Below are 25,204 nucleotides of genomic sequence, written 5' to 3'. Positions count from 1 at the left end.
CTGTGAGGAAAGAGACAGGAACCATCTGTTGAAATGGCTCTGACATGATGCTGCATTTTCAAACAAAGCCTTCTAGAAGCATTTTCAGATGGGTCTGTCTCCCATGAAGTTGCTACAAAGAGAGCCCACTCCACTGGCGGCTGAATGATGCCACTTAGATAGCGCTCTCTGTCAGCACCCTCTCTTGTTTATTTGGCACCAATGTTTTCCTCAGAGTGAGTGCTTTGAGGCTGTCAGATATTCTTCCTGGTATGAACCCAGAAAATCCTCCTTAAAAAAAAAAAAAAATCCACTCCTTCTGCCCATTTCCTTCTAAAGTGCTGACTCTCTTACTTGAAGTTGGTGGAGTGACTCTGAAACCTTAAATACTTCATTGGGAGAAGAGGAAAACCACAAATACACACAGGCCATTGTGACTCTGGCCTGACGGGTTCTAATTTTCTAGCCGTGGTTTGTACACCCGAGCCGGCTGCAAGGGTTAAGTAAACTTCGTGGCTGGGGATGACTTCATGGCCCTGGAATTTTGAAAAGCCAGGGTTCTCAGTACACTGTGGCCAGCCTTAGAATCTTTGGGTGTGAAAACCACTCTCAGTTACCCAGACCGATTTGGGGTTCCCGTCGCACTGCTGCAGAATCTATTAAAATCCAGCAGCTGAACCGTCCTGGCTCTGCCACAAAGCCAGGCTGCTGGGTGGCTGCAGAATTCCCGAGGTGTTTGTCAATGGAGAGCGGGAGTGAATGGAGGAAGGCGTCCGCTCAGCCTGGCATGAGGTGGCACCCTAGTGGCTGTTTGCTGCTTTAGAAATGCGCACTCTTCTGTATTCTCACACGGGAATCGTTGCTAAGATCCAACTTGCAGTTCATTCGTAAAATTCTTTTATAAGTCTCTAGGTGCTTTGTGCGTCTCTGGGGAACCCACATCCACACCCTTGGTTTTCTGGCCAGCAATTTAGTAGGAACTCTTTGGGTAACAGTCTAACCTGCCACGATGGAGCTACTACAACAGAATTAACTCGCCTCCAAGCTACAACGAGGAAATGAGTCTCTTTGACAGGGACAAGCCCAAACTTGAAAATTACAAAATGTTCTTGCAAAGAAAGACTCATGAAGAAATTAGTATAGGATAAGAGATTCTGAATGTCCTCGTCCTTTGGGGGTGCTGTTTTAAAAATTTGCTGGATTTTAGGTCTTCATTAAAGTGGAGTATGAAACTTTCTTTTCTGAACAAGTGGCCTGTTGGTTCACCTTTGGTCAGGGCTTGGAAATTATTTTTAAAAATAAGGTTATATTCTTACGCAAGTTCTTCTTTTGAAAGAAAGCGTTTGGGCTTGAGCATTAAAGGAAGAACCAGAAAGATTATAATAAAAAATAGACTGCAGCCCTAGCATGAACAGTGGCTGTGACCTTGCCTCTTGTTTGCCATTACACAATTCAATGGCAGTCCACTCAAACTATGCTCTCGATCAATATCCTATTAAAGCAGCACAAAAAGTCTCCATAAACTTAGTGGTTAGCTATGTTTATAAATGGAACTCGGCATAATTAGATGGTCAATAGCAGGCTCTACTAGTAATTTTAAAATGAACATCACACATTTTCTATCTGTAAAAGTCAATGGCACCTCTTCCAGAGTAAGGGTGTCATGTGCAGCACACAAAAGAGTAGGAGTTCCTTTAAAAAACAGTCATAATGCCTATCTCCAAAGTGCAGTTTTTCAAGAAAATCTGTTACATTATGAAATAGAAAATACTGATTGGCCTTGTATATGTTTTTCACTTTGTCTGTCAAAGCCACCTTATTCTGAATATATTATGACATTGCAAATGTTTTATTTTCTAGTTTTAATCAGCCCCTCATAGAAAGAAAAAGTAATAAATATTGCCATACTCTTAGGAAGAAAAAAATTACCAGTCTTACTGGCTTAATTTAGTGGGTTTCCTCTACTATAATTCAATAAATTTTCAAAATAAATACTGAAATTGAGTTAGTTCAGAAGGATGCTTTGTTGTATACATTTTTTCTTTTAATTTTCTGGACATATTTGGGGTGAATATTTGGACAGTAAAGCCGGCAACAAATGGAATGAACTGGCAGTAATAGAAATTTTCATCAAGCTACTCATTCTTCTGAATCCTGGCTCACACTATGTGTGGCCAAACATGATTTTTTTTCCTGTCCTACTCTCCTCACCCACTTGAGAAAGAGCCACATAAAGTAAAAAAGTGTTCCCACCCTTACCTACAAATTAAAATGTGCATATACCCTGTGTTGTTGGGTCCTCTGGCAGTGGTGTTATGATCACCATCTCAGCTGAAATTAGAGCTACAATAAGAAAAAGCTCATGACATCAGCAGACCCATCAATCAATGCTGTGCATGAAGGGTGTGTTACACACACACCCCTACAGTCTTCCTGGTTGAAGCAGTGAGTTCTTATGGCAAGATTTAGACTGCCTCTTATTTTCTTTTCTTAGCTGAATCTTCTGCTAAATCTGCCAGACTGTGAATATTTTTATTGTAAAGATTTGACTCAGGGAAAAGCAAAACAACACCTTGATGTACACACACTGTTTTGTTATGATCTCTTCTCATCTATTCATCTCTTTATCATCTTTTCTAGGTAATTCTTTCTTTGGATGATATATTACATAAAATCATATGCAAGATGGCATTATGGTATTATAAAATAGTTATAGAGATAATGGGTAACCTGGCTCTGCTAGGTGACTTTGGGCAACATTTAACCCCTCTCAGCTGTGTTCTCCTCATAGGTAACCATCATTTATTCAATCAGCAAAGATTTATTAAGTACCAGTTGTGTGCTGGGCCTATGTCTGAGTAATGGAAATAGAAACCCCCTCCAGGAGTGTTTTAAAGATGAAGTGGAAAATGTCAAGCATCTAGCACATAGTAGATGCTCAATAATGGTAACTACTGTGATTATTATTGAACAGGGATTCTGTCTCTGATCTTTCACTCAGAATTGATCTTTGAGGTGACCATACTATCAGCAAATTTATTTAAAATATGTGTGTGTATATGTGCTGAGTGTGTGTGTGTGTATAAATTAACAGGGACTGGTTATAGAATTCATGTTCTAAAAATCAGTTTATTACAAGGACCATTCTAGTGACCCCTTCAGAGTTAGTAATTGTGATAAAATAAGAGCATGCCAATACTAGATCTAATTCGTCTACTTTAGGAATCCAAAAAATTTTTATTCCTCAAGCTTTCAGCCAAAGCCTATGTTTCTATGTTATCCTGGAAATTTCTCTTCTAGGGCTTTGAATGGATAGCAAGATATTTAAAAATTCTCAGTCTAAACACTGACATGTTAACAGCTTTTTAAGTAGCCAGCCATACTGTGGGTTTTTTCAGGTTTAAAAAGTATTTGGTTTTATAGTATTTGAAAATTTCACTTTCTGTTACATTAGGGACATAAAAATCCCAGCATGCTGGAGGTCATTTCTGCCAATGTAGTTTTTAGTAAAAATCTTTATTTATGCACTCATAAGCCTTGATTTTTACAGAGCAGATATTCATATTCAATAGGTAACATTTAGGGAACTAAAAGACATTTTGGGGATTTCCGAAAGCCTGACAGAATTCTTATATTACCCCACAATAAGACTTCAAATACTATATTGAGATTTTTGTTGGAATATAGTGTCCTCACTAACTCTTGCTGATTATAAAGACCATTGCTGATGACTCTATAGGCATGTCAAGGACAAGACTGATGGGAATCACACTCAAAAAAGCCACATTTTAGGTCAACTATTGGGAACTGATTTGATCCAATATGTGATTGATATGAGGACATACTAGCACTCAGAATTTTTCGGTAGATGGAAGAGGAAAAAAAACTAAACAGGTCTTGCTGAAAATATTGAGAATTGTTGGATATGGCTGGATTTGTAGGTTGTAGGGATGGGAATCTGTTGACATAGTTTGGTTTCCTAATAGCTAACAATCAGATAGTCCCAGTGCACTCTTGGTTAAGAGGCTTACGTTTAGAAGCCCATCCCTGGTTTATAGATCATTGTGGTGAAAAGACCTCTTAGGCCATCAGATCCATCCCCTGTCAGAAAAGACTTAATCCCATGGCCCAGGCTGTATCGTATACTACGCGGGTACCACATTCGACCTCAACCAAAGGCTATGACGAGATGATACTCTAAAATGCATATAATCAATGTTGGTCCCAAAGGCAGAAGCCACAAATGCAAGAGATCCGTCAGCATCACTAACCCCACTGTGGGTTGCTCAGCTGGACCATGTGTCTGGCTCTTCACCCAGTGAAGGCACTGCCTGATACTCAGAACTCTAAAAAGAAAGAAGTGCGAAGGGGGAGGATGAGATAGTCATTTTGCCAGTTATGTGGTGGGTGATAAATATTTTTTATTTAAATCTTTTAAATCTCCAGTAACCAGTGATGTAGGAAAGACAAGGAGAAATGTGTGTTTCACCTCTGTTTCTTTGGCAGGTATCTAGATATCTGGGTTCAGGTCCCTGCTCTGTCACATGTTTAGCTGTGTGATCCTGACCTTGCTACTTAACCACACAGCTCATTTTCTTACTTGTCAATGAGAGTAAATACAAATACACGTTCCATGTCCCCATGCAAGGATAAAATGAGATAATTCAGATAAAGCACCTATTCCATTGCCTAGCACATAATAAATGCTTGATAAATATTAGTCCCTCACCATTTTTCATTAACAAGCTCATATAATTTTAGTTCAACTCAATAATCATCTGTTGCATGTGAATGTATGAAGCGTCAGTCACTGTGTGCTTAGAATACAGAAATAAGTAACAGACAGTCCTTTCCTTTATATAGTAGATATGGAAGTTTATTGAGACCCAAGGCTGGACTTCATGATTATCAATAAAGTGCCTGAATATGCTTTATTTACAAATTGAACTCCTAGTAATTATCTATCAAAGATGAACCATCTTCATGGCTCACAGTGGGGAGGAAGGAGGGTATCAGTGAATGGTTCTTATTTTAGTAAAAGAAAAAAATTTTTTAGAAATAAAAATTCCTGTTTACCTTCTTGCCACCCCAAGCACACATATTCCTTACCGTGGGTACTCAAAACATGAATGTGTGAAAACAGTCCTCTGTGTCAGCGATGCCTTTGAGAGGGTTAAAACATTCTGCTGGCTTTTGGCACTTAATACTTCATTTCATAAAAAACATTGCTTCAATCTTATAATAGCAGGGAAGTTCATTTTCACATAGAGGGAAACCCTTGTTTTAGCTCAGTGCCTCTCTTTTATGTTCCATTCTGGAAAAACACACTCCCAGCCTTCATTGGCCAGATCTTTCAGAATGGAAGAAAGGGGAAAGGAGATCAGCACATGGTTTACAGACCAGAAAACTGCTTGGCAAAGGAGTTGCTGAAGACTGTGGTGTTGAAGCTGCAGAGAAAGTACCTTTATGATTGATTTCCATTCAAGTCAGACTGACTGCAGTGTGGTCATTTTTCTAACCCATAACTGCTCACACTGCAGCAGTCTGCTATCTGCAGGGTGTCTGAATTATAGCAGTCTATGTCCGTGTTCCCTCTTACACAAATTACTTACACTGGTTTCTTTTTCCATGCAAATTCATCAGTTTTACAGCCCCTCGTAGCCACAGTCAGGAAACTCTGGCCGAGAGCACAAATTGATAAAATGAGTTAATTTTACTATACTTATTTTTTTTATTTCTAAAAGCCCTTTCTCATAGGCAGTGTTCAGGAAGCATATTATGGTAAAAGGAAGATAACAAAGGAGTTGAATTTTCTTGCCATAAATTACTTACCAAGTTAATCCCCTTTAACGATGATTCCAGATTTGCTTGAGTTTTCATAGCATTGTACGTTTACAACTGTGCCTTTGATAGAAAGAAGACCAAGTGTTTTCCCATGTTCACTCCTTTGTGCCTGTGACATGGACTTTCTTACAAGATCTTTGCCATGCATCTGTTGGCATGCAAAACAACACTAAAGTGTGCTGGGCTCTCAGAACTGTGTGCTGTTGTTGGACTTTTTTGTCCCCTCTAGTCTTAAAGTACAAGTTCACAAAGTCTCTGTGAGTATATTAGAGTATGTACTCTAGAGAGAAATGTACCTCTCTTTTCTTTCAGTAGTTATTTTAGAAGTTGGAAATCCACTACTAAATCCTCATAGTCTTTCTTGGGGGCTACCTATTGGCCATTATTCCATATCTTCTTTAGTTGTCATGCAGATTTGAGGGAGGGCCAGGTGTGATTTTTAATCTTTAAAATGTGAACACCACCGGGGCAAGGGTTTTTGTATATCTTGTCCACTGATGGATATCAAGCACCTGGAGCAGTGCCTGGCACATTAGAGTTGCTCCATAAATATTTGGTGAACAACAACCTCAGTTGTGCAGATGATGCCGCTCTAATGGCAGAAAGTGAAGATGAACTAAAGAGCTGGCTTAAAGAGCCTCTTGATGAAGGTGAAAGAGGAGAATGAAAAAGCTGGCTTAAAACTCAACATTCAAAAAACTGAGATCATGGCATCCAGTCCTATCACTTCATGGGAAATAGATGGGGAAAAAGTGAAAACAGCTACAGATTTTATTTTCTTGGACTCCAAAATCACCGTACACCATGACTGTAGCCACAAAATTGAAAGATGTTTGCTCCTTGGAAGAAAAGCTATGACAAACCTAGACAGCATATTAAAAAGCAGAGATATTACTTTGCCAACAAAGGTACATTTAGTCAAAGTTATGGTTTTTTCAGTAGTCACGTATGGATGTGAGAATTGAACCATAAAGAAGGTTGAGTGCCGAAGAACTGATTCTTTTGAACTGTGGTTCTGGAGAAGACTCTTGAGAGTCCTTTGGGCAGCAAAGAGATCAAATAACCCTGAATATTCCTTGGAAGGACTGATGCTGAAGCTGAATTTCCAATACTTTGGCCAACTGATGTGAAGAGTCGACTCATTGGGAAAGACCCTGATGCTGGGAAAGATTGTAGGCAGAAGGAGAAGAAGGCAACAGAGGATGAGATGGTTGAATGGCATCACCAGCTCAAAGGGCATGAGTTTGAACAAACTCCAGGAGATAGTGAAGGACAGGGAAGCCCGGCATGCTACAGTCCATGGGGTTGCAAAGAGTCAGACATGACTGAACGACAACAGAATGCAGACTCTCAGAGAAGATGTGCTTCTCTGAGACTGGCTTCACCAGTCATTTAGGTTATACTCCCCGCTGATTCCCATTAAACAAGTTGTAAACTCAGTGCCCTGTCATCTCCCAGGCAGAGTAGCTTGAAATTTTGGATAGAAAAAATTTTTTTTTCCATCATCCTCTCTTTCCAACAATGCAAGCCTGAGCAGATTGTCTCTGGTGGATGGCAGAAGTTCAATAACCACAACCTTATCCAACTACTAATGTGTACTGAAGAGCAGGTCATTAAGAGGGTTGGCTACTAAAGTAACCCCTTTCTTCCAATAGCCCACATTACTGTAATGATTCCTTAATAGCAAACCATTTATTAAGAAATGACACAAAGACTACATTCTACTGATGACAGGAAAGAAGGGTGGGGGCAGGGCGATGAATGACTTAGGAATAAAATCTAAGAGACAGTTCCCCAAAGTTAACCTTCTGAGGAAAACTTCTCTGTGGAGCAAAAATCCACAAATGCTTTAGGTTGGACTAATCGCAGTGCTGATTAAGAGGAATGAGAAGCCCTTTCTCACCATTTATGTGTATTTACAGATTTCTAAGTGTCAGTTTGCACCACTTAAAGTTTGGGGGGAGGGGGTGCAAATGAAGAGAATAGATATTTACTCTTCTTAATTCAAAACATATTTATTGATCATCAGCTGTTTGGGGATATAAAAGAGACTGTGGGATCTGTAGGATTAAAGGCCACCTGGTGTAACCCTCCAACTTCATGACCTAGGAAAGTTACTAACCCTCCTCATGCCTCAGGCCTCCCTAGTGGTGTTGTGAGGATTAAATAGGATGAGGTGCTTAAAGCTCTTAGCCAGTGTCTGCCCAGAAGTGATGCTTAGTCAATGTTAGTCCTTGTTGTTGTGATGGTGATGACCGTATCAGTGGTGTAAATGGTGCTGGTGGCAGTGGTAGTGGATTTTCATTTTTATTATAATTATTACTAGCATTATGAGTCCAAAGAGCTTAAGTGACTCATCCAAGTTCCTCTGGTGGTTATTGGCAGGGCTAGACTCTATTGGCAGGGCAGTCTCTCCGAGGCCCTGACCAGCACTTTTTTTATGCCCTGGGATGTCTATCCTTACAGAGCTTAAATTGCTCTCAGTCTAGTTGGGTAGAAAATCTTATAAGAGATCTTATAAGAGATAAAAAATCTCATAAGAGATAAAAAATGATGAAGCCTATGGTCAAGTACCCGTGGAGAAAAATCAGTTTCACAATGTATGGAGCAGACAGGAAGTATTGTGGCTGGCCCAGTCCTTCCTTAACACCCCCATGTTTGATTGGCAGTGGCCATAATCTCTATGCCACACCAGCAAGCAGTTAGTCGTTAGCTCCAGAAGCCCAGCTTGACATCCTGGGCAGATACATTTCCCTGATTTGCAAAAAGGACATAATACCACCATCAGCACATTTCATTATATATATATATTATTTATATTTCATCTTTATATTTTATATTTATTAGAATAATATGATTGTTTGCTTATTTATGCCCTTTCATTGTGTATAATTAGAAACTTGCCTTTTATATCTATTCACTATCCTGGAAGAGGTGACAGATACCAACTGTGAAAATTTTATTTTCACCCTTGACAGCATAGATTAGGCCTCCATTCCCCTTTGCCAGGACTCCCAAGTCAACCTATCAACTGGTGTCCCCACCTCCAGAGTTGCAGTCACCCAAAGTCCAGTCTGTATGCTGTGGCTGTACTAATGTTCCTCCTGCATGCAGATTCAGTTGTGTCCAGCTCTCTGTGACCTCATGGACTGTAGCCCGTCAGACTTCCCTATCTGTGGAATTTCCCAGGCAAGAATATCGGAGTGTGTTGCCACTTCCTCATCCAAGGGAGCTCCCACATCCAAGAACTGAACCCGCATCTCCTGCATCTCCTGCACTGGCAGGCAGATTCCTTACCGCTGAACCACCTGGGAAGCCTGCACGAGGCAACATTGCTCAGACTCAGTCATTATTCTATCACTCCCGTACTCAGGAAGTGTCATGGATCCCACAGATCACTCTCTTACCTCCTACCTCCAAACTTACCTTACATACTCCCTTCTGCCTAGGAACCCTCTCCTGTCTCCTTCTGGGCCTCTTTAAACCCGCACCTGCCTTGAGAGCTCAGCTTAAGCACCCATTCTTCCTGGAGTCAGCCCTTTTCCTGATCCCACAAGCCAATGAGATCTGTTACTCCTTTGAACCTCCCTAACACATTCTAGTCATTTCCCCTGTGAGAGTTAACACATTTAGCCTTGCATTAGATATGCAGGTATAATTTTTTTTATTATTCCACTAGGTTATAAACCCTGTGGGGGCAGATACAATGTTTACCTTTTTATCATCTCAAGTTTAAGACCAATGTTGTACATGAAATTCAGGGTGGTACAGCAGAAAAAGCCCGGCTTTTGAGGTCAGACATCCTTGAATTTTAACCCCGGCTGTCTCTTTCTTGCCTTCTGTGATCCAGGGCAAGTGATTTAACCTCACTCAAGGGCTTAGTTTGCCTCATCTAGAAAATGTACCTTTCCTGAAAAGATTGTTTAAGATTTAAGTTAGGCATAATAAATAAAGTGCTTCTCAAAACATGAGCCCCCAGGTACTCAGAAAAACCTACCAAAAGCCCACCTTTTGAATTGTTAGTGACTTGGCAAGACTCTTCCTGTTCCCCAGATTAGAGGCACTGAGAATATCCAGTGCATTGCAATGATACTTTGACCGTGACCTCTACCCTCAGGTATAAAAAAGCCTTTCTGTTTGACTGTCACAGTTTCACTAAATCAGAATCCACTCCCATAAGCTGACATGCATACCAAACATACACACAGATGGGACTGGATGATGTTTCCTTACAAGACTCTTTTGAAGAAAGCAGAATTTGGATCTGTGAGTTATTAGGGTTATGTAACTCAGGTGTGAAACCCAGTCTCATTTCAGAAATTTAGTGAGGTTTTAAAACTCAAGACATATATAATCAGTTTGCCAAATCCTGATGTTATTCACCAGAAATCAGTAGGTGCTGTGGGAGGTGTCACATGCTGCCAGGACACCCAGTGTTATTAGATTACAGCTACAGTGTACTAAGTGGCTCACAGGAAGGAAATACAGGCAAGTTAAGGAACATTTCTGTGGGCTTAATTATTTTTTTATTCTCTCTGAGAAGTGGACATACCATATGCACACGAGCATTCTTCTTCCTTCACCTATTCTGGCTCCCTTGACATTTTAAAAATATAATCAAGGCAAAATACATTTTCTAGAGTAGAACATGATTGTGTGTATGCATTCTAAATCACCTCAGTCATGTCCAGCTCTCTGTGACCCTACGGATTGTAACCCACCAGGCTCCTCTGGCCATGGAATTCTCCAGGCAAGAATACTGGAGTGGATTGACATTCCCTTCTCCAGGGGATGTTCCCAATTCAGGAATGGAATCCACATCTGTTATGTCTTCTGCACTGGCAGATGGGTTCTTTACCACTAGCACCACCCGGGCAGCCCTATGGCATGATAGATAAAGTGTTAAATGTAAGAGCAACTGGATGTTCACCAGCAGATAGAGGGCCTCAGACTTCTTTCGTTGAGTCAAGTCCATCTTCCATACATTTTGCTCTGTGTTTCCTTCCAAGAGGAAGGTGTAGGGTCATGCAGTTTCCACAGTGCTCCATCCAGCTGAAGCCTCAACCAACCCCATCTTGAAACTTGTGAAGAAAATCTAAATCCAGTCATATCCTCTTTTTTAGTTAATAAGAGATGCCAATCTCTAAGCTCCATGAAGGCACAAACTGTAAGCACCTATTAAGGGATTTCCCTGGTGGTCCAGTAGCTAAGACTTTGCACTCCCAAGGCAGGGGGCCTGGATTCGATCCCTGGTCAGGGAACTATATCCCACATGCCACAGCTAAGAGTTCGAATGCTGCAACTCAAAAAGATCCTGCATGCTGCAAGGAATGATGGAAGAACTCGTGTGCCACAACCAAGACCCAGTGCGGCCAAATAAATTAAAACAAAAAACAAAAAAACCCACCTATTATGTGCCAGGCTGCTAAGAGGGGTCATGGGTGAAACATGCCCCCATTACAGCAATCCCCTCTGCACCTCATAGCCTATTTAAGGCATAAAGTATTATGAAATCAAAGGGGAAATTATGCAAATAAGTTTGATATAAAAAGCAAATTAGGGAATGACTAGCAAAATTATTCATTAGAACTCTGTTTGCACTCATTGTCAAGCCTAACCATTTGTTTTTGAAGTAAAGACCTTCCTCGATTAGAGCCTGTCATTGAGAGATGTGTTTGAATTTCAGAAAGCCTATGTGAATTTCAGTATTTTCTATTTCTTAGCAGTGACTATTTTTATAGAATGATAGTTGTGATTAAGGTCTAGCCATTGCCATTATCAAACAACTAAGTGTTTGTTTTAGAAATTGCTTTGCCCCTCATGCTGTTTCTTAATTCCATAGTTTTATTATGGCTTCACAATCTCCCCAGTTTCCCAAGCATCTGTCCTAGGAATTATCCTGTGCCCCTCCTTTCCCACTATTACCACACTCCAGAAGTCAATACACGTTCTCAATTTCAGCTCCTAAACATCTGTCTCCAGGCTCCTCCTTTCTATCCCTTGGATTCTCCCTGGTTTTATTGATTATATTCTTCAGCTGCCCCCCCCACTCCAAACTTACTCTCCTCACAGGTGACGTGTCTAGTTTATAAGTACGGATTTGACAATAGCATTCCTGTACTTTGTTGGTTTTCCTTTGACTAACAATTACATTTGACCAATGCTTACTGACTGCGTCCTAGTGTAAGGGATTGTATTAGATACTAGCAGCATAACCCCAACAGTCCCGTTATACTGGAGTGTGATAAGAGCTTCATAGCTTATAAACTTGAGAACTGACTGAGCTCAAATTCATATTCCTTAAAGAAATCTACCTACCCTTCATATTGTTATTGTTTTTCTTCAGTTGCTAAGTCATGTCTGACTCATTTGCAACCCCATGGATGGTAGCCCACCAGGCTCCTCTGTCCATGGACTTTCCCAGGCAAGACTACTGGAGTGGGTTGCCATTTCCTTTTCCAGGGGATCTTCCTGACCCAAGGATTGAACCCATATCTCTTGCATTGGCAAGCAAGTTCTTTACCACCTGACCTTAAATCTCCCCTCTTTCCCCATGTATTGTTAATATATACCACATCCTACCAAGTTATTATAATCCAATACACATTTTATGTTCTCTTACCTGTATAAATGCTATTCCCTCTACCTAGAATTCCTCCATTCCTCTAATGGATAAATCCTACTTGTCCTTTTAAAATTCTTCCCAGACCTCACATTTGCTGAGGCCCTTTTACTCCCTTGAACCTCTTATCCCTTGGCTGAGCTAGATACCCACTTCTATGCAGCCATATCAATTTAGGAATAACTCTAGCAAAGGACTTATCAGACTGTATTGAAGTTAATCTGTCAGCCTAACTCTCTAGAGCTGTTTCAGGGTAGGGACCATGTCATTCATTTAAGTGTCTTCCTTACCCAGCATAATTCTTGGCAGTGGCAGACTCTCAGTAATCATTGGTTGAAAGAGTGAAAGTCCCTGGTTCATGATTTTCCTAATTATCCTTTCTTCTTATGGATATGAGCCTCTATTTAATTTATTTATATATCCACTTCTGTGGGCTTTAAAACTCTCAAACTAATGCCTTGATACAGAAAAAAATATACATCTATTGCTCCCGTCTTGTATAATCTTCCAAAAGAACAGATTACTTGCATGTATATAATTACACCACTAATTTTACACAGAATTGTCTTTTAAGATTGGTAGATGCTATTTATTCATTTTAAAATATTTATTAAGCTACTCCTGTAAACAGGATATCTAGAGGCTCCAGGACATATAAAAAGTGCAGAGAATCACATCTCACACAAGGGTCAGCCCTGAAAATCATGTGTAGTCAAAGTTATTTTTAACAGTCTCTTGAATCAGAGGTCGACAAATTTTCCTATATAAATATTTTCAGCATAGTGAACCATATGGGCTCTGTCACAGCTCCTCTGCCCTTGCAGTGTGGAAGCAGAGATGATATGTAAATGAAGGGGTGAGGCTATTCCAGTACAACTTTATCTACAAAAATTATGGCTCAGGGACCATAGTTTGAGGACCTTGCCTTGAACTGGAAGGTGGGACAGGGTGTATGTAAGGTGCTGTAAAGGTGTATGCAGGGTGCTGAGGTGTTTGGGAGTAAGGGGGAAATCACACATTCTCATTGCATGAAATTGGGATTGGGTGACCTGCAAAAGATGAATTTGCAATTCAGAACTAATTCCAAAATACAGATGTGTGGAAGCTATCAGGATCAAACAAAGCTAGAAAAACCCAGGGAATGCTGCTCGTTCAAGAAAGGTAGCAGACCAAAATGTGAAGGTATTTTTGTTAGAAGCGTCCAGGAATATGGCAACCTTAGTGACAATTTACCATTACAAAAAAAGAGGAAAGATGAAAGGTGTGTTATAAAAAATATATGTCCTTCTGATGCAGAGGATTTTTACTGACAGAATTCTTTTAAGGTCTGAGTTCATTACTGATAAATTTGGATAAGCTAACCATATAAATTCAAATATAAAATGTGTTAAATGTAACACTGAAATATGCTCTCATTGATCTTTTATTCACAGACCTTACCTGATATTTCTTTCTTTTTTTTTTTTAATTCTAGCACCAATAGCTGCAGGAACTGGTCCCAATTTTTCTCTCTCAGATTTAGAAAGTTCTTCATACTACAGCATGAGTCCAGGAGCAATGAGGAGGTCTTTACCCAGCACATCCTCTACCAGGTAATTTTACTGTTGGCTCTTAAAGAGGTCAAACTGCACAGTGTACACACCTTGATTTTTAACTCTGGGCCTACTGGACACTTAGCAGTGTGCCTCTGGTAATAGATGTTAGAAGTGGGTTCAGCCCTGCTGGATTTTCAGTGTCACGGAGGAGAGAGAGCAGATGCACAGGCAGCTGCCTGTGTGTACGGGGGAGGAGGGGCGCTTTCCAGGTATCTCAGTGATAAGGAATCCACCTGCCAATTCAGGAAATGTAGTTTCCACCCCCGAGTCAGGAAAATTCCCTGGAGAAGGAAATGGCAACCCAATCTAGTATTCTTTCCTGGGAATTCCCATGGACAGAGGAGCCTGTGGGCTGCAGCCCATGGGGTTGCAAATGAATCGGACATGACTTAGCAACTAAACAATAACATAAACTCACACACACACACATACACATATATACATGCAGACTCACACATACACATCAGTCAGTCAGTTCTGTGGCATGGGCTGAAAATAGTTAAAGACAGCTTTATCCAAAATGAGCGACTTGTGTTCAGCTGTAAACTGTAAGCATTAATTGGAATTAATGAGATGGAAAGTCATGGAATGGTATTCCGGGTGGGGTGAAGACATGAGCAAAGACATAGAGGCAGGATGGAGTATGAAAAGAGCATGTCCTCAGAAAATTAAGGACAAGGCTTGACTAGGGAAGTATTTTGGCTAGTTTGGCAGAAAGTTGGCCCTGGGACAACAGTCCCAGTCTCCATGCCCGCAGCAAACGTTACTGCTGAGTTTCAGCTCTTTTCCTAATTCTGCACCCTGAAAGTTCTCAAAATCCGGTCTATTGGAGTTGCTCTGAGAGATGCAACTATTTGATATCCTAGTGTGAAGATGTAAAAGCAAATGCAGCCCGACAGCATTGTGGGGCCAGATCACAAGCACTGTTGCACCAGGAGACCTTTAAAAGAGTAAAGCTAAAAGAACACAACCAGATAACAATTCCAGGGTGCTTGATCCCCTTGAGGTCACAAAGCCAAAATCAGAATGAAGCATTTTGCAAGATCCTGTTGTCTTCAGATAACCTGTACCAGAGGGAAAGGGATTAGGCATTAAACCCACAGTATTCTTTTACAAATTGGCTTTAGCACTGGACTGTGACAACAAAGAAAAGAATGGTGCAGAACGATCTTTAATGTTTGTGTACTTTGCAGAAAAACATTTGACAAAGGTATATTCCTCCTAAAGCGAGCGTTTTAGGATTTAAAACAATGTCCAGATGATAGAAATTTTCCCTGATAGAGACTCATTTTTACCTTGACTTTATGTATTTTAACCATCATTACTGAAAAAAATTATCAGCTGAGTCATTACCAATAACTTGAAGACAGTTAAAGAAACAGTATTTTCCCAAATATAACCACCAAGTCCTACCATCATCTTTCACGTTATTTAAATGTACCCCCTAGTTCACTGGGGTATAAAAAAGTCATCTCCAGCACCATCCCCCCCGCCCCCCTCAAGGAAAACATTTATAACAAAAGAACGAGATTTTGAACATATTCAGGTATTAATACATTCTGAGGATTTTGAATGTTTGCTGATGGAAGGGACATTGTGTGTAACTACACTTAGTCAACATAAAAAAGCTTTGCAAATACTTGTGGCTAGTGATTAATTTAAAAGTTGGTTGACTGTTTGTTTTTCATATGTGCTCTGTGCATGTACCATGGACATCCCAGCTTCTCCAGCTGTTTTTTGCCTTTTGTTTCAACTTGCTGTATGGAATCCTGGTTATTAACGTATTTTAGAAAGCTAGTGTCCTTCCCATATTCTGCAAATAGCTAACCCTGATAAGGCAGTAATTATACACAGCATCAGTAGTTAATAACTTGGTAATATGTTTGTTTTGCTCTCATTAGCCTCTCCTAAGATGATTCTTTTAAAATTATTCTTTAAATATATAGACTCAGCAGAATTATCTGTGTACAGTTGAGGAACTGTGCCCAGAGGAATACCCCATATTTCCATATAGAAAAGTTCATCAACCAATCAGTCTTTGTTTATGCTGTGCCAATATTAATTGGTCACCTGCTCTGTGGCAGTCACTGTATTAGGTGCTTTACATACCTGATAGGAGTTTATCTTCACAGTAATTTTACAGTACAGACAGTGTTGCAGGTAACAGTGGGTCAGCCCACAACTCAGAGAAGTTAAGTAACTTGCCCAAGGTCACAGACCAAGTACATAGCAGAGTCTTCATTCAAACTTGGAGCTGTTGGAACTTTAAAACCATGCTATTTTGACACTGAATCCTCTTAGGAATGGGTCTCACTCTTTTAGGAAGGAACAACAGAATAGGAAGCCCCCAGAAAGGATTATCTGGCATCTCTACTTTTCATGGACAGTTAGCATTTGCTATTTTGAATTATTATTATCATCTTGGCGGTATATACAGTTCCTGCCACCCCTTCTGGACTGCAGATCCCTTAGAGCAGCGGTCCCCAACCTTTTTGGCACCAGGGACCAGTTTCAAGGAAGACAGTTTTTCCACGGATTGGGGTGGGGGGAGTGGTTGGGATGATTCAAGCACATGACATTTATCGTGCACTTTATTTCTCATCTAATGCTGCTGCTGATCTGACAGGAGGTACTGTTCCACAATACGGAGGTTGGGGACCCCTGCCAAACTCTTCCAATTCAGCCGCAAACATATATTAAGTCCCAAGGATATGAGATCCGTAAGGCACTATGGATGTAAAGTCAAGTAACAGGAGCTTTGCAGTCTCACGATACAGACTGACGAGTGAATGAAGATTTTTACTTCAGAGCATTAGGAACACTCAGGAAAGAGGCATTTTGCTGTTCTTTAGGGACAAGATAAAGCATCTAGGCTTTGCACATAGTAGGAATTAAGCAAATATTTGAAATGAAGGTAATAGTCTTCCCTTAATTTCTAGGTAGTATTGCTAAAGACAGAACAAATTCCACACCCAAGAAGAGATGGTGTATCATTACATAAAAGAGTATTTATCCCCCTTCTTGTGTAGAGACCTCACTGGTCCTTTCCTGTGTCCCTCAAGTGTTTCTGGGAGAATAACATTTGTGTTAGATAGTCAAGAGCAAGAAACCAGAATTAATAACTGGGGGTTCCCTGGCTGTGCAGTGGTTAGGACTGTGAGATTCCACTGCAGAGGGCACGGGTTCCGTCCCTGGTTGGGGAACTAAGATACTGTATGCCGTGCAGCACGGCCAAAATTTTTTTAAAAAAAAAAAGGGGGGACAAAAGTAGTGACTGATTCATATCTAAATTAAAAAAAATAAAGAAGGTTGATAGGCATTAGCTGTAGCTTCTGTATTCCTTCCAGTAAATATGTTCAAAATCTTAGAAGGGGTAATGTAAAACTTGGGATGAAATATACTTTTCTTATCCCAAAGAACCTCATCAAGATAAACCAGCTGTCAGGTTTGTGAAGTCAGTAAACTTTGTCCTGGAAGCCCTCCACCCATCGCTTCTAGCACTTCTAATTTTCTTCCCTCCTGGATCTTGTTCTTTCCTCTAGCCTGTATCTCCACCTTCCCAACATTTATCCTGTGTCAACCCCTGACAGTCCTTGCTTTCAAACTGAAGGGTCAGCTAATATCTATAGACTCTCTCACCTTTAGGATTTAATAACCACATGAGTAGGGCTTCCTTAGTGACTCAGATGATAAAGAATCTCCCTGCATCAGGAAGATCCCCTGGAGAAGAGAATGGCTACTGACCCAGTCAGATATTTTTGCCTAGAGAATTCCATGGACAGAGGAGCATGGCAAGCTACAGTCCATGGAGTCGAATACAATTGAGTAACTAACTCTTAATGCATGAGTATTTGCATTTTATTCTAGAGGACACCAAGGAAATCAAAAGCATTAGAAACTCAGAAAAATATTGATACTTGGAGAAGGACAGGTAATGAAGTTGGCCTTTTGGGTGGGATCTCATTGAATCATAACACTTGGGCGAATCCTTGTCACAAGCACTCATGTGACTGTTTCTAAATCTGTAGCCCAATTCAGCAGTGTTTGAGCATCTGTTATTAGTCAGATACTGTGATAGGCACTAGAGATTTAAAAAAAAAAAATCCTGATAATCTCCTTCTCCACAGATCTCAAGCTCCCGTCAGAGAATGTAGGTCTTGCCTTTCATTTGCCAGGGAACATAAGAAAATATTTATTCTGTTTCCAATTTGTATTCTTTCAACTTCTAACTAAAATTATTTCAAGTGGCTTTCAATTTAAAAAATGCAACAGATAATATTAAATACAGAGAGGGCAGAAACTGTGTGGAAAGATAGAAGAGACTCTTATATCAGGAACCTGAACCCAGAGTTATTCCTTACGTTTAGCCCTAAGATTCCTGGTTCCCAAGGCAAGAAGGGAAAGCACTAGGTTATGTAATGTACCTTTTCTAATAAAAGGAAACTAGAAATTCTTTTAAAGATACACATTTTTTCTGGTTTTATGTAGTAGGAATTTTTTTGTGTATGTCCTTTGATAAAGTACTTCTGTTCGATGCAGTTTTACACAAAATACAGAAAAATTATTTGAGTGGATCTTTTTCATTAAACTTCAAGGAAAGCCAAGCAAAGGACATTAAATAAGTCACTAGAGGTTTCTTCCTTTGGATACTAAGCTAGCATGCCATAGGTCTGTTGCTTTCCTGTGATCTAGCTTTCATGAGAACAGAGCTTAAAGGCTAACACTCCTGGAATGGCAACTTCAGTAACTAGAATTTCGTGTGTTGAACTGGGCCTTCCTCAGTTTTTTACTTGGATGGCTGCAGTGGCCTCTTAACTGTCTCCCGGGGGGAGCTTCTGTCCCCTTCTTTTCCCTTAGCTTTTCAAAAGCCATCATCTCTGCAACTACCAGAATGACTTTTCTGACAGATGACCCTGACGTCACTTCCTGTTTAGATCTATTCAGGGAGCCTCTGTTGCTTGTAGGATAAGTCCAGACATACAATATCTTCTATCACCTTCACCCCATCTTTCTCCTGCCACTTTAACCATAGTAAACACCTGTCAGCTCTCTGCGAGTGTCGCACACTGCTTGTGGTATTGTTGCTGCTTGACATGCACCTCCCTCCCAGAGTGATGCTGGGAATGGCTAATAACCTGGGTGATAGGAGCACACCAGTTAGGACAGACCTGCCCTGCCACAGTGCCAAAGCCTGGAATACCTCTAATGTGCCATACCTTAACCCTTTAGGTTTGGGATCACGAGGCTGTCCTGGCCAAAGATGGGGTGACAAAGTTGGGGCAAACATGAGGAGCTTGAGAGTGGCACTTTGCCAGTTGATGAAGTATTTCAGTATCTTAAAATCCAGAATGGCTGCCTCAGGAGTGCATCAGCTGAATAATAACCTGTCCCTGCCCTGTTCTTCTTTCTGCCCCATCTCCTAACCCCCTCTCTTACAGACAGTTCAGGAACCATCTCCTCTGGGCATCATTTCCCGACCTTCTCTGTGTATCATTGTTTTCTTCCTCCATCAAGGAGCCCACTATAACCTCTGGTTCCACCATCATACCTGTATTTCTCTTTGCACAATTTTGTTTACCTCTTGTTCTTCATCCATGAGATTGTAAACCCCATGAAGACAGGAGTTATATCTGATTCATTTCAATATTCTAGCCTTTAGCACCGTACCTGGCATGTGGGAGGTGCACAATAAATGTTTGATGAAAGAACATACATATATTAAAAATTCTGTACCTGACATGTGACGAAGAGATTACTCATCTAGTACTCACACCAGGTATGAAATCTACTCCTTCTGGTATGTTAGTTACATAATCAGTTAATACAATTAGAACAACATTAGCAACATGTAGCGTTTCACTACCTTTTAACTCTTATAACCTCAAATTGGGAGAAAAAGACCTCAGTTCTTTAACTGGAAGAAATAGAATATATTCTGGAGATTTCCCAACCATACTTCTCCAAAATGAAAATATCCCCACTTGATGGCATAGAACTTCATTTTTGGTAATTTCCTTGTAGAGAAGTGGCATGCAAGTCACTGGGTCACTCTTTTTTCCATGTCCCTTATTCTCACAAGGAGAATAAGTAGAATTCTTCTACTTTTGTCTTGTTGGTTCACCGTTTTATCTCTAGAGCCTGCACAGTGACAGGAGGCCAGGTCCCAGTCTAGGCACTAGAGACAAAACAGTGAACGAATGAGACAAAAGTAGAAGGAAGGTATTGTCACTGTGCAATAAATATTTTTGAAATGAGAAGATCTAAGTAGAAGATGAGAAAATATGGCAAAAAAACAGCAAAAGGCAATTCAGGATTTTCTTCAAGGGTTGTGTGCCCTGATTTTTCTCTTTCCTGGGGTGCCAGAGGGGTTGAGTAGATGTCTAGGATCATTGCTGATGGCAACGCCCCAGCCAACACTCTGGGAGATACACATGTGGGCTTACTACCCAGTCTTCCAGGTGCAGACAGGAGACGGAGCCAGCCAGCAGTTCCTCAAAGGAAAAAGGAACCGGATGTGGCAGCAGCAGCAACTCAAGTGACAATAAAAACCAAACCCAGACACTTGGAACAACATAGACCCAAGAGTTTGTTCTCCATCCAGTGACTCACTGAACTGAACAGGAGCCCAAAGAAGCCCACGAAACTACACTGAGTTACCCAATTGCTTCCTCCCTTGGCTTTCTTTCCACCAGAGATGCCACGTCCAGGGGAAGGGCGGTTTGGATGGCTTTTAAACATGTACCCATTTGTTATTTCAGCTCCACGAAGCGCCTCAAGTCTGTGGAGGATGAAATGGACAGTCCTGGTGAAGAGCCATTTTACACAGGCCAAGGGCGCTCCCCAGGGAGCGGAAGCCAGTCCAGCGGGTGGCATGAAGTGGAGCCAGGTAAGCAGGGCAGGCAGCCACTGTGAAGTCTAAGATGTGCTGCGGGGGTGGCGGGGAGGAGGGAGTGACGCCAGGCAGCAAGCGAAGGGAGTGAGCTCAGAGCAGTGCACTTTCTGACTTTCTCCACATCAACACGTGTTTGTACCTGACTGCTGCTTTTTTTTTTTTTCCCCATTTATTTTTGTTAGTTGGAGGCTAATCACCTTACAACATTGCAGTGGTTTTTGTCATACATTGAAATGAATTAGCCATGGATTTACATGTATTCCCCATCCCGGCCCCCCCTCCCACCTCCCTCTCCGCCCGATCCCTCTGGGTCTTCCCAGTGCACCAGGCCCGAGCACTTGTCTCATGCATCCAACCTGGGCTGGTGATCTGTTTCACCCTAGATAATATACATGTTTCGATGCTGTTCTCTTGAAACATCCCACCCTCGCCTTCTCCCACAGAGTCCACAAGTCTGTTCTATACATCTGAGTCTCTTTTTCTGACTGCTGCTTTTATGAAAGGATGGCAGTGCAAGGATGCCATTCAGCTGAGATGAAAGATTGGGAATGGTGTGTAGGGTTTTCTACTCTGAGATGTTTTCACTGCACCGCAATCCAGCGTTCCATTTGCCTTGGCTTTCGTTTTATGCTAATTGCCTTTTGGGTTTGGTTTTATCTTTTAATAATCAAAATAAAAATCCATCAACTTTTTCGACTGCATCAGTAGCATTAGAGAAGAAAGAAGGGCTCCCTGTGCAGTAGCTTGCACTCGGATCTTTATAAAATGAGGAAACTTTTAAATATGTTTTGTCATCACAATTCTTTTTCTATTTAAAAGGAACAGCTAAAAGAGAAAATAAAAGGAACAGCTATCTTTATGTCTATCTTTCTTGAACTAAGCAAATGATGACTGCTAGTCTAACCTCCTGGGGTAGTTTAGTCCTGACTCTGGAGTCTTGAGCAGTGTGACTAATTCTGATATCAGAAGCCTTTTGAAACTTTTCTCAGCGTCTATAACCTCCAGACTGGCAAGGGAGAATCTCTCTGGTACCTTTCTCAATATGCAAAGTCTAATGATGCAGAGAATAAGTGGGCTTTGGAAAAAGACAGGCTGAGTGTAATCCTGGCTCCGCTTCTGCTGGCTGTGTAATTATGGGCAAACCACCTAACCTCTCTGAGACCAAGTGTCCCCATTTTTATCATCTGTCAATAATAGTAGGCATTTCAGTGCTCTTGAGAATTAAATGAGGTAATATACATAACCCAACTAAGAATTATACCTAGCACAGTAAGTTTGAAAAGATTTTCCCAATTCTTGCCTCAGAGTAATTCCCTGCAAAAACAAGCACCAAGAAAATCTCTGAACCCCTTCACCTTCAATCTTAACTCCTTTCTCTCCCCCTAACATATCAAAAGAGAATCTTCAGAGAGTGTGACTATAGAGGAAGCAACATAGCAGAGGCTTGGGGGATGATGGAACTGTTCTGTATCCTGACTGTGGTGGTGGTTACAAGAATCTATACATGTGTTAACATTCATATTAATAGAAATGCATGCCTTCTACTTCTGAACCCCCAGGCAGTTTTACTGTATGATAATTAAAAATAAAATCTTGGTCCCCACTAGCTGAGTCCTTTATATCTTGTTCCCTTTACCAAAATGCAAAGATTTCACTTTGCCTCCCTTCTACCTAATCTTTTTACCCAACTCATCCATTCATTCACTCAAGGTTTCACTGGGAACTCTTTTGTGGATGAGGCACTATGCCTGGTTCTGGGAACTCAAAGCTGAATGAGAAGGTTGTGGCTCCTGCTTTCAAGGAATTCACAGTTGGGGTGGAGAACAGACACATAAGAAGATCATTATGTGGTGATACGGGAGGCATAAGGATGCGGTTTAGCCTCTGGTGCCACCATTTTCTAAGTATCATCAACATAGTGCTCAGGATGTGATGGGTCTTTTACAGAGGGCTACCATCAGCTCACCCCACACTGAGATCCATGCCAGTTTGCTGATAGCGGTCAAGAAATACATCGTGGCCTAAATGAACGTGCTGACCACCCGTGCTGCCAAATGCACACTAGCACGACCTCAGGATAGTGCCAATGAGAAGCTTATGTGCTGTTAAAAAATTAAAAGATCTAGATGTTCTTTGAACCCTTTTTAAAAGGCCAGTTAAAGTCCTGGCCAGTTTACCTGCTTCTGTGAAAGTGAGAATCAAAATATGTAGGTTTAGGACATTATGCTTGAGGGTCATACTAACTCGGTTTTACACAGACTGAGCTGCTTTTTTTGTGTGTTGATGTACATGAAGCTCCTCTACCAAGAGACTGTCTTTTGGATCCTTAAGTAGATTCCTTTGGGCCTATGTGGGGGCTGTGGGAGTAGGTTGAATATAGAATATGTTGACCTAGTGACTCTTTTATTCAGAGTAATTCTGTTCCTCTCTTCTGAATGTTATGATTCAACTGATCATAAATTTTAACATTTGAATAACTATATCCCTTATGGTCATTAAATAACTAAAGTCTAATAGCTAAATCCTTTTGGGGAGGATATATATATATATATATACATATATACACACACACACATATATATACACACACATGTGGTAATTACACTACTTATTATAATATATATACACACACACATGCTATATATATGTGTGTGTATATATATATACACACATAGTGTAAGCATATAATTAATTGTAGGGGGGTTCTCTAAGAAAAAAAATTTATACTTTTAGAGAAATCCCTCACAGTTTTACTGTATTCCTGGACTGATGCTCCGTTTTCTATTTCTGTTTCATTGTTGAAAAATGCAGTTTCATGGTATATATGCGGGGTGGGGGGAGGGGACAGTGGATAAATTTACATTTGTCCATATTCAGCATAGGAAGTCATAATTGAAACAGGGCCTGAGGGGACATTAAAACTCAACTGAAGGATGTTGTACATGTTCCTGGTGGCTTTGGTGTCATTAATTCACACCAGCCATTTTAAGTGGATAATTCATGCTGCCAGATGGTCCTTTTGGGGGATTTTCCATCTAGCCCAATCCCCTTTTTGGCACAGAGGACACCCTTATGTTGTTCCCACACTGATCCAGGCCTAGCATCTCCCCAGGAATACAGTTCATTGAGTAGGAGGCTCTTAGTGGTCCACACATGTAAATTACCGTCAGAACGTGTTGGGAGTTTATGCATATCTGAAGGCCAGCAGCCTCTTGGTTGCCTACATTTGGAATAATTCTCACAAGCTAGTACTAAAGGATACTTTGTTTATGTCTCAGATGTGACCCAGGAAGCAAGGCCTGTGCTTACTCCTCCACTTAGAAAGCTTTGCATCTGTTTACCTGCCCTCAAATCCTTTTTCAGTGCTCCCCGGCCAAAAGAGGGCCGAAGGTTGCCAGAAGAGACAAATTTCCTGGAGCAACAGGAAGGCTTTGGAAAGTAAAACAAACCAGACATGCAGTAAATTACATGGGCTCTTTCAAATGTCTTTTGTAGTATCCTGTTCCCCATTAGTTTATCTCAGCACTTTTAGTGCACAGCTCTTATTATCTGGGAAGAAGGGCATAGGAGATTAAAGATGATGTTAGTTTAAAAACATCAGACAACCTCAAGCTGACTTTTGCTTCTCTTACAATGCTGCATTTGTTCTCTCCACTTAGTTTCATTTCCCAGTTATCTCAAAACTGGGTTAGATTCGAAGCTTTGAAGCTAATCATGCACTGATGAAATGAGTCCTATGAAATTCTATCAAGCAAAAGTGCACATACCATCAACTCTTGTTTATCTGGACAAATGAAAAACTGCAGAGGAACTGATAATGCAAATGAATAGGAAGGAAACCAAGAGGCAGGCGCCTACACTGGGTCAGATACTGAGCATGGTGCTTTCGTATGTATGGTTACAATTGTTTAAATACTTCCTGTGTACCAAGTTTTTTTTGTTTTTTGTTTTTTTTTTTAATTGCCCTAAATCATGCAAGTATAGTGAGCTTGCCTCTGTAGAGATGAAAACTGAGAATTATAAAATGTTAGGTGACTTGCCCAGAGCCATACAGATAGTAAACCTGCGGATCCCTAATCCAAATTTCAGTTCTGATTTTGGAATGTAAGTTTCGTCTTCTCTACCCAGTAACCTCTTTTACTATAAACATTTATGCTTGTATTTTAAGGTCTCGTGTGATAGGCTTGTATTGAAATTAAAAACATAACAGTAAAAAATTTTTTAATTGTTCATCAGAAAAACTTGAAAAATCCCCCCACTTCCTTATCCCAA

At 40.7% G+C, this 25,204-nt stretch overlaps 1 protein-coding gene across 5 annotated transcripts in view; it reads left to right on the top strand.

The window, feature by feature from the left end:
- Positions 1-25,204, top strand: part of NFIA (nuclear factor I A) — a 395,870-nt gene that overhangs the window by 263,188 nt on the left and 107,478 nt on the right. For all 5 annotated transcript variants that reach the window (XM_070468073.1, XM_070468074.1, XM_070468072.1 and 2 more), the window contains 2 exons: positions 13,920-14,037; positions 20,799-20,926. In XM_070468073.1, coding sequence (XP_070324174.1) covers positions 13,920-14,037; positions 20,799-20,926 — 246 coding nt within the window. The remainder of the gene's footprint in view (positions 1-13,919; positions 14,038-20,798; positions 20,927-25,204) is intronic.

The sequence above is a fragment of the Odocoileus virginianus genome, chromosome 5 (assembly GCF_023699985.2).
Source record: "Odocoileus virginianus isolate 20LAN1187 ecotype Illinois chromosome 5, Ovbor_1.2, whole genome shotgun sequence".
NCBI lineage: Eukaryota > Metazoa > Chordata > Mammalia > Artiodactyla > Cervidae > Odocoileus > Odocoileus virginianus.
Note: the sequence above shows the minus strand (reverse complement) of the source record. Positions and strands in the feature narration are given on the sequence as shown.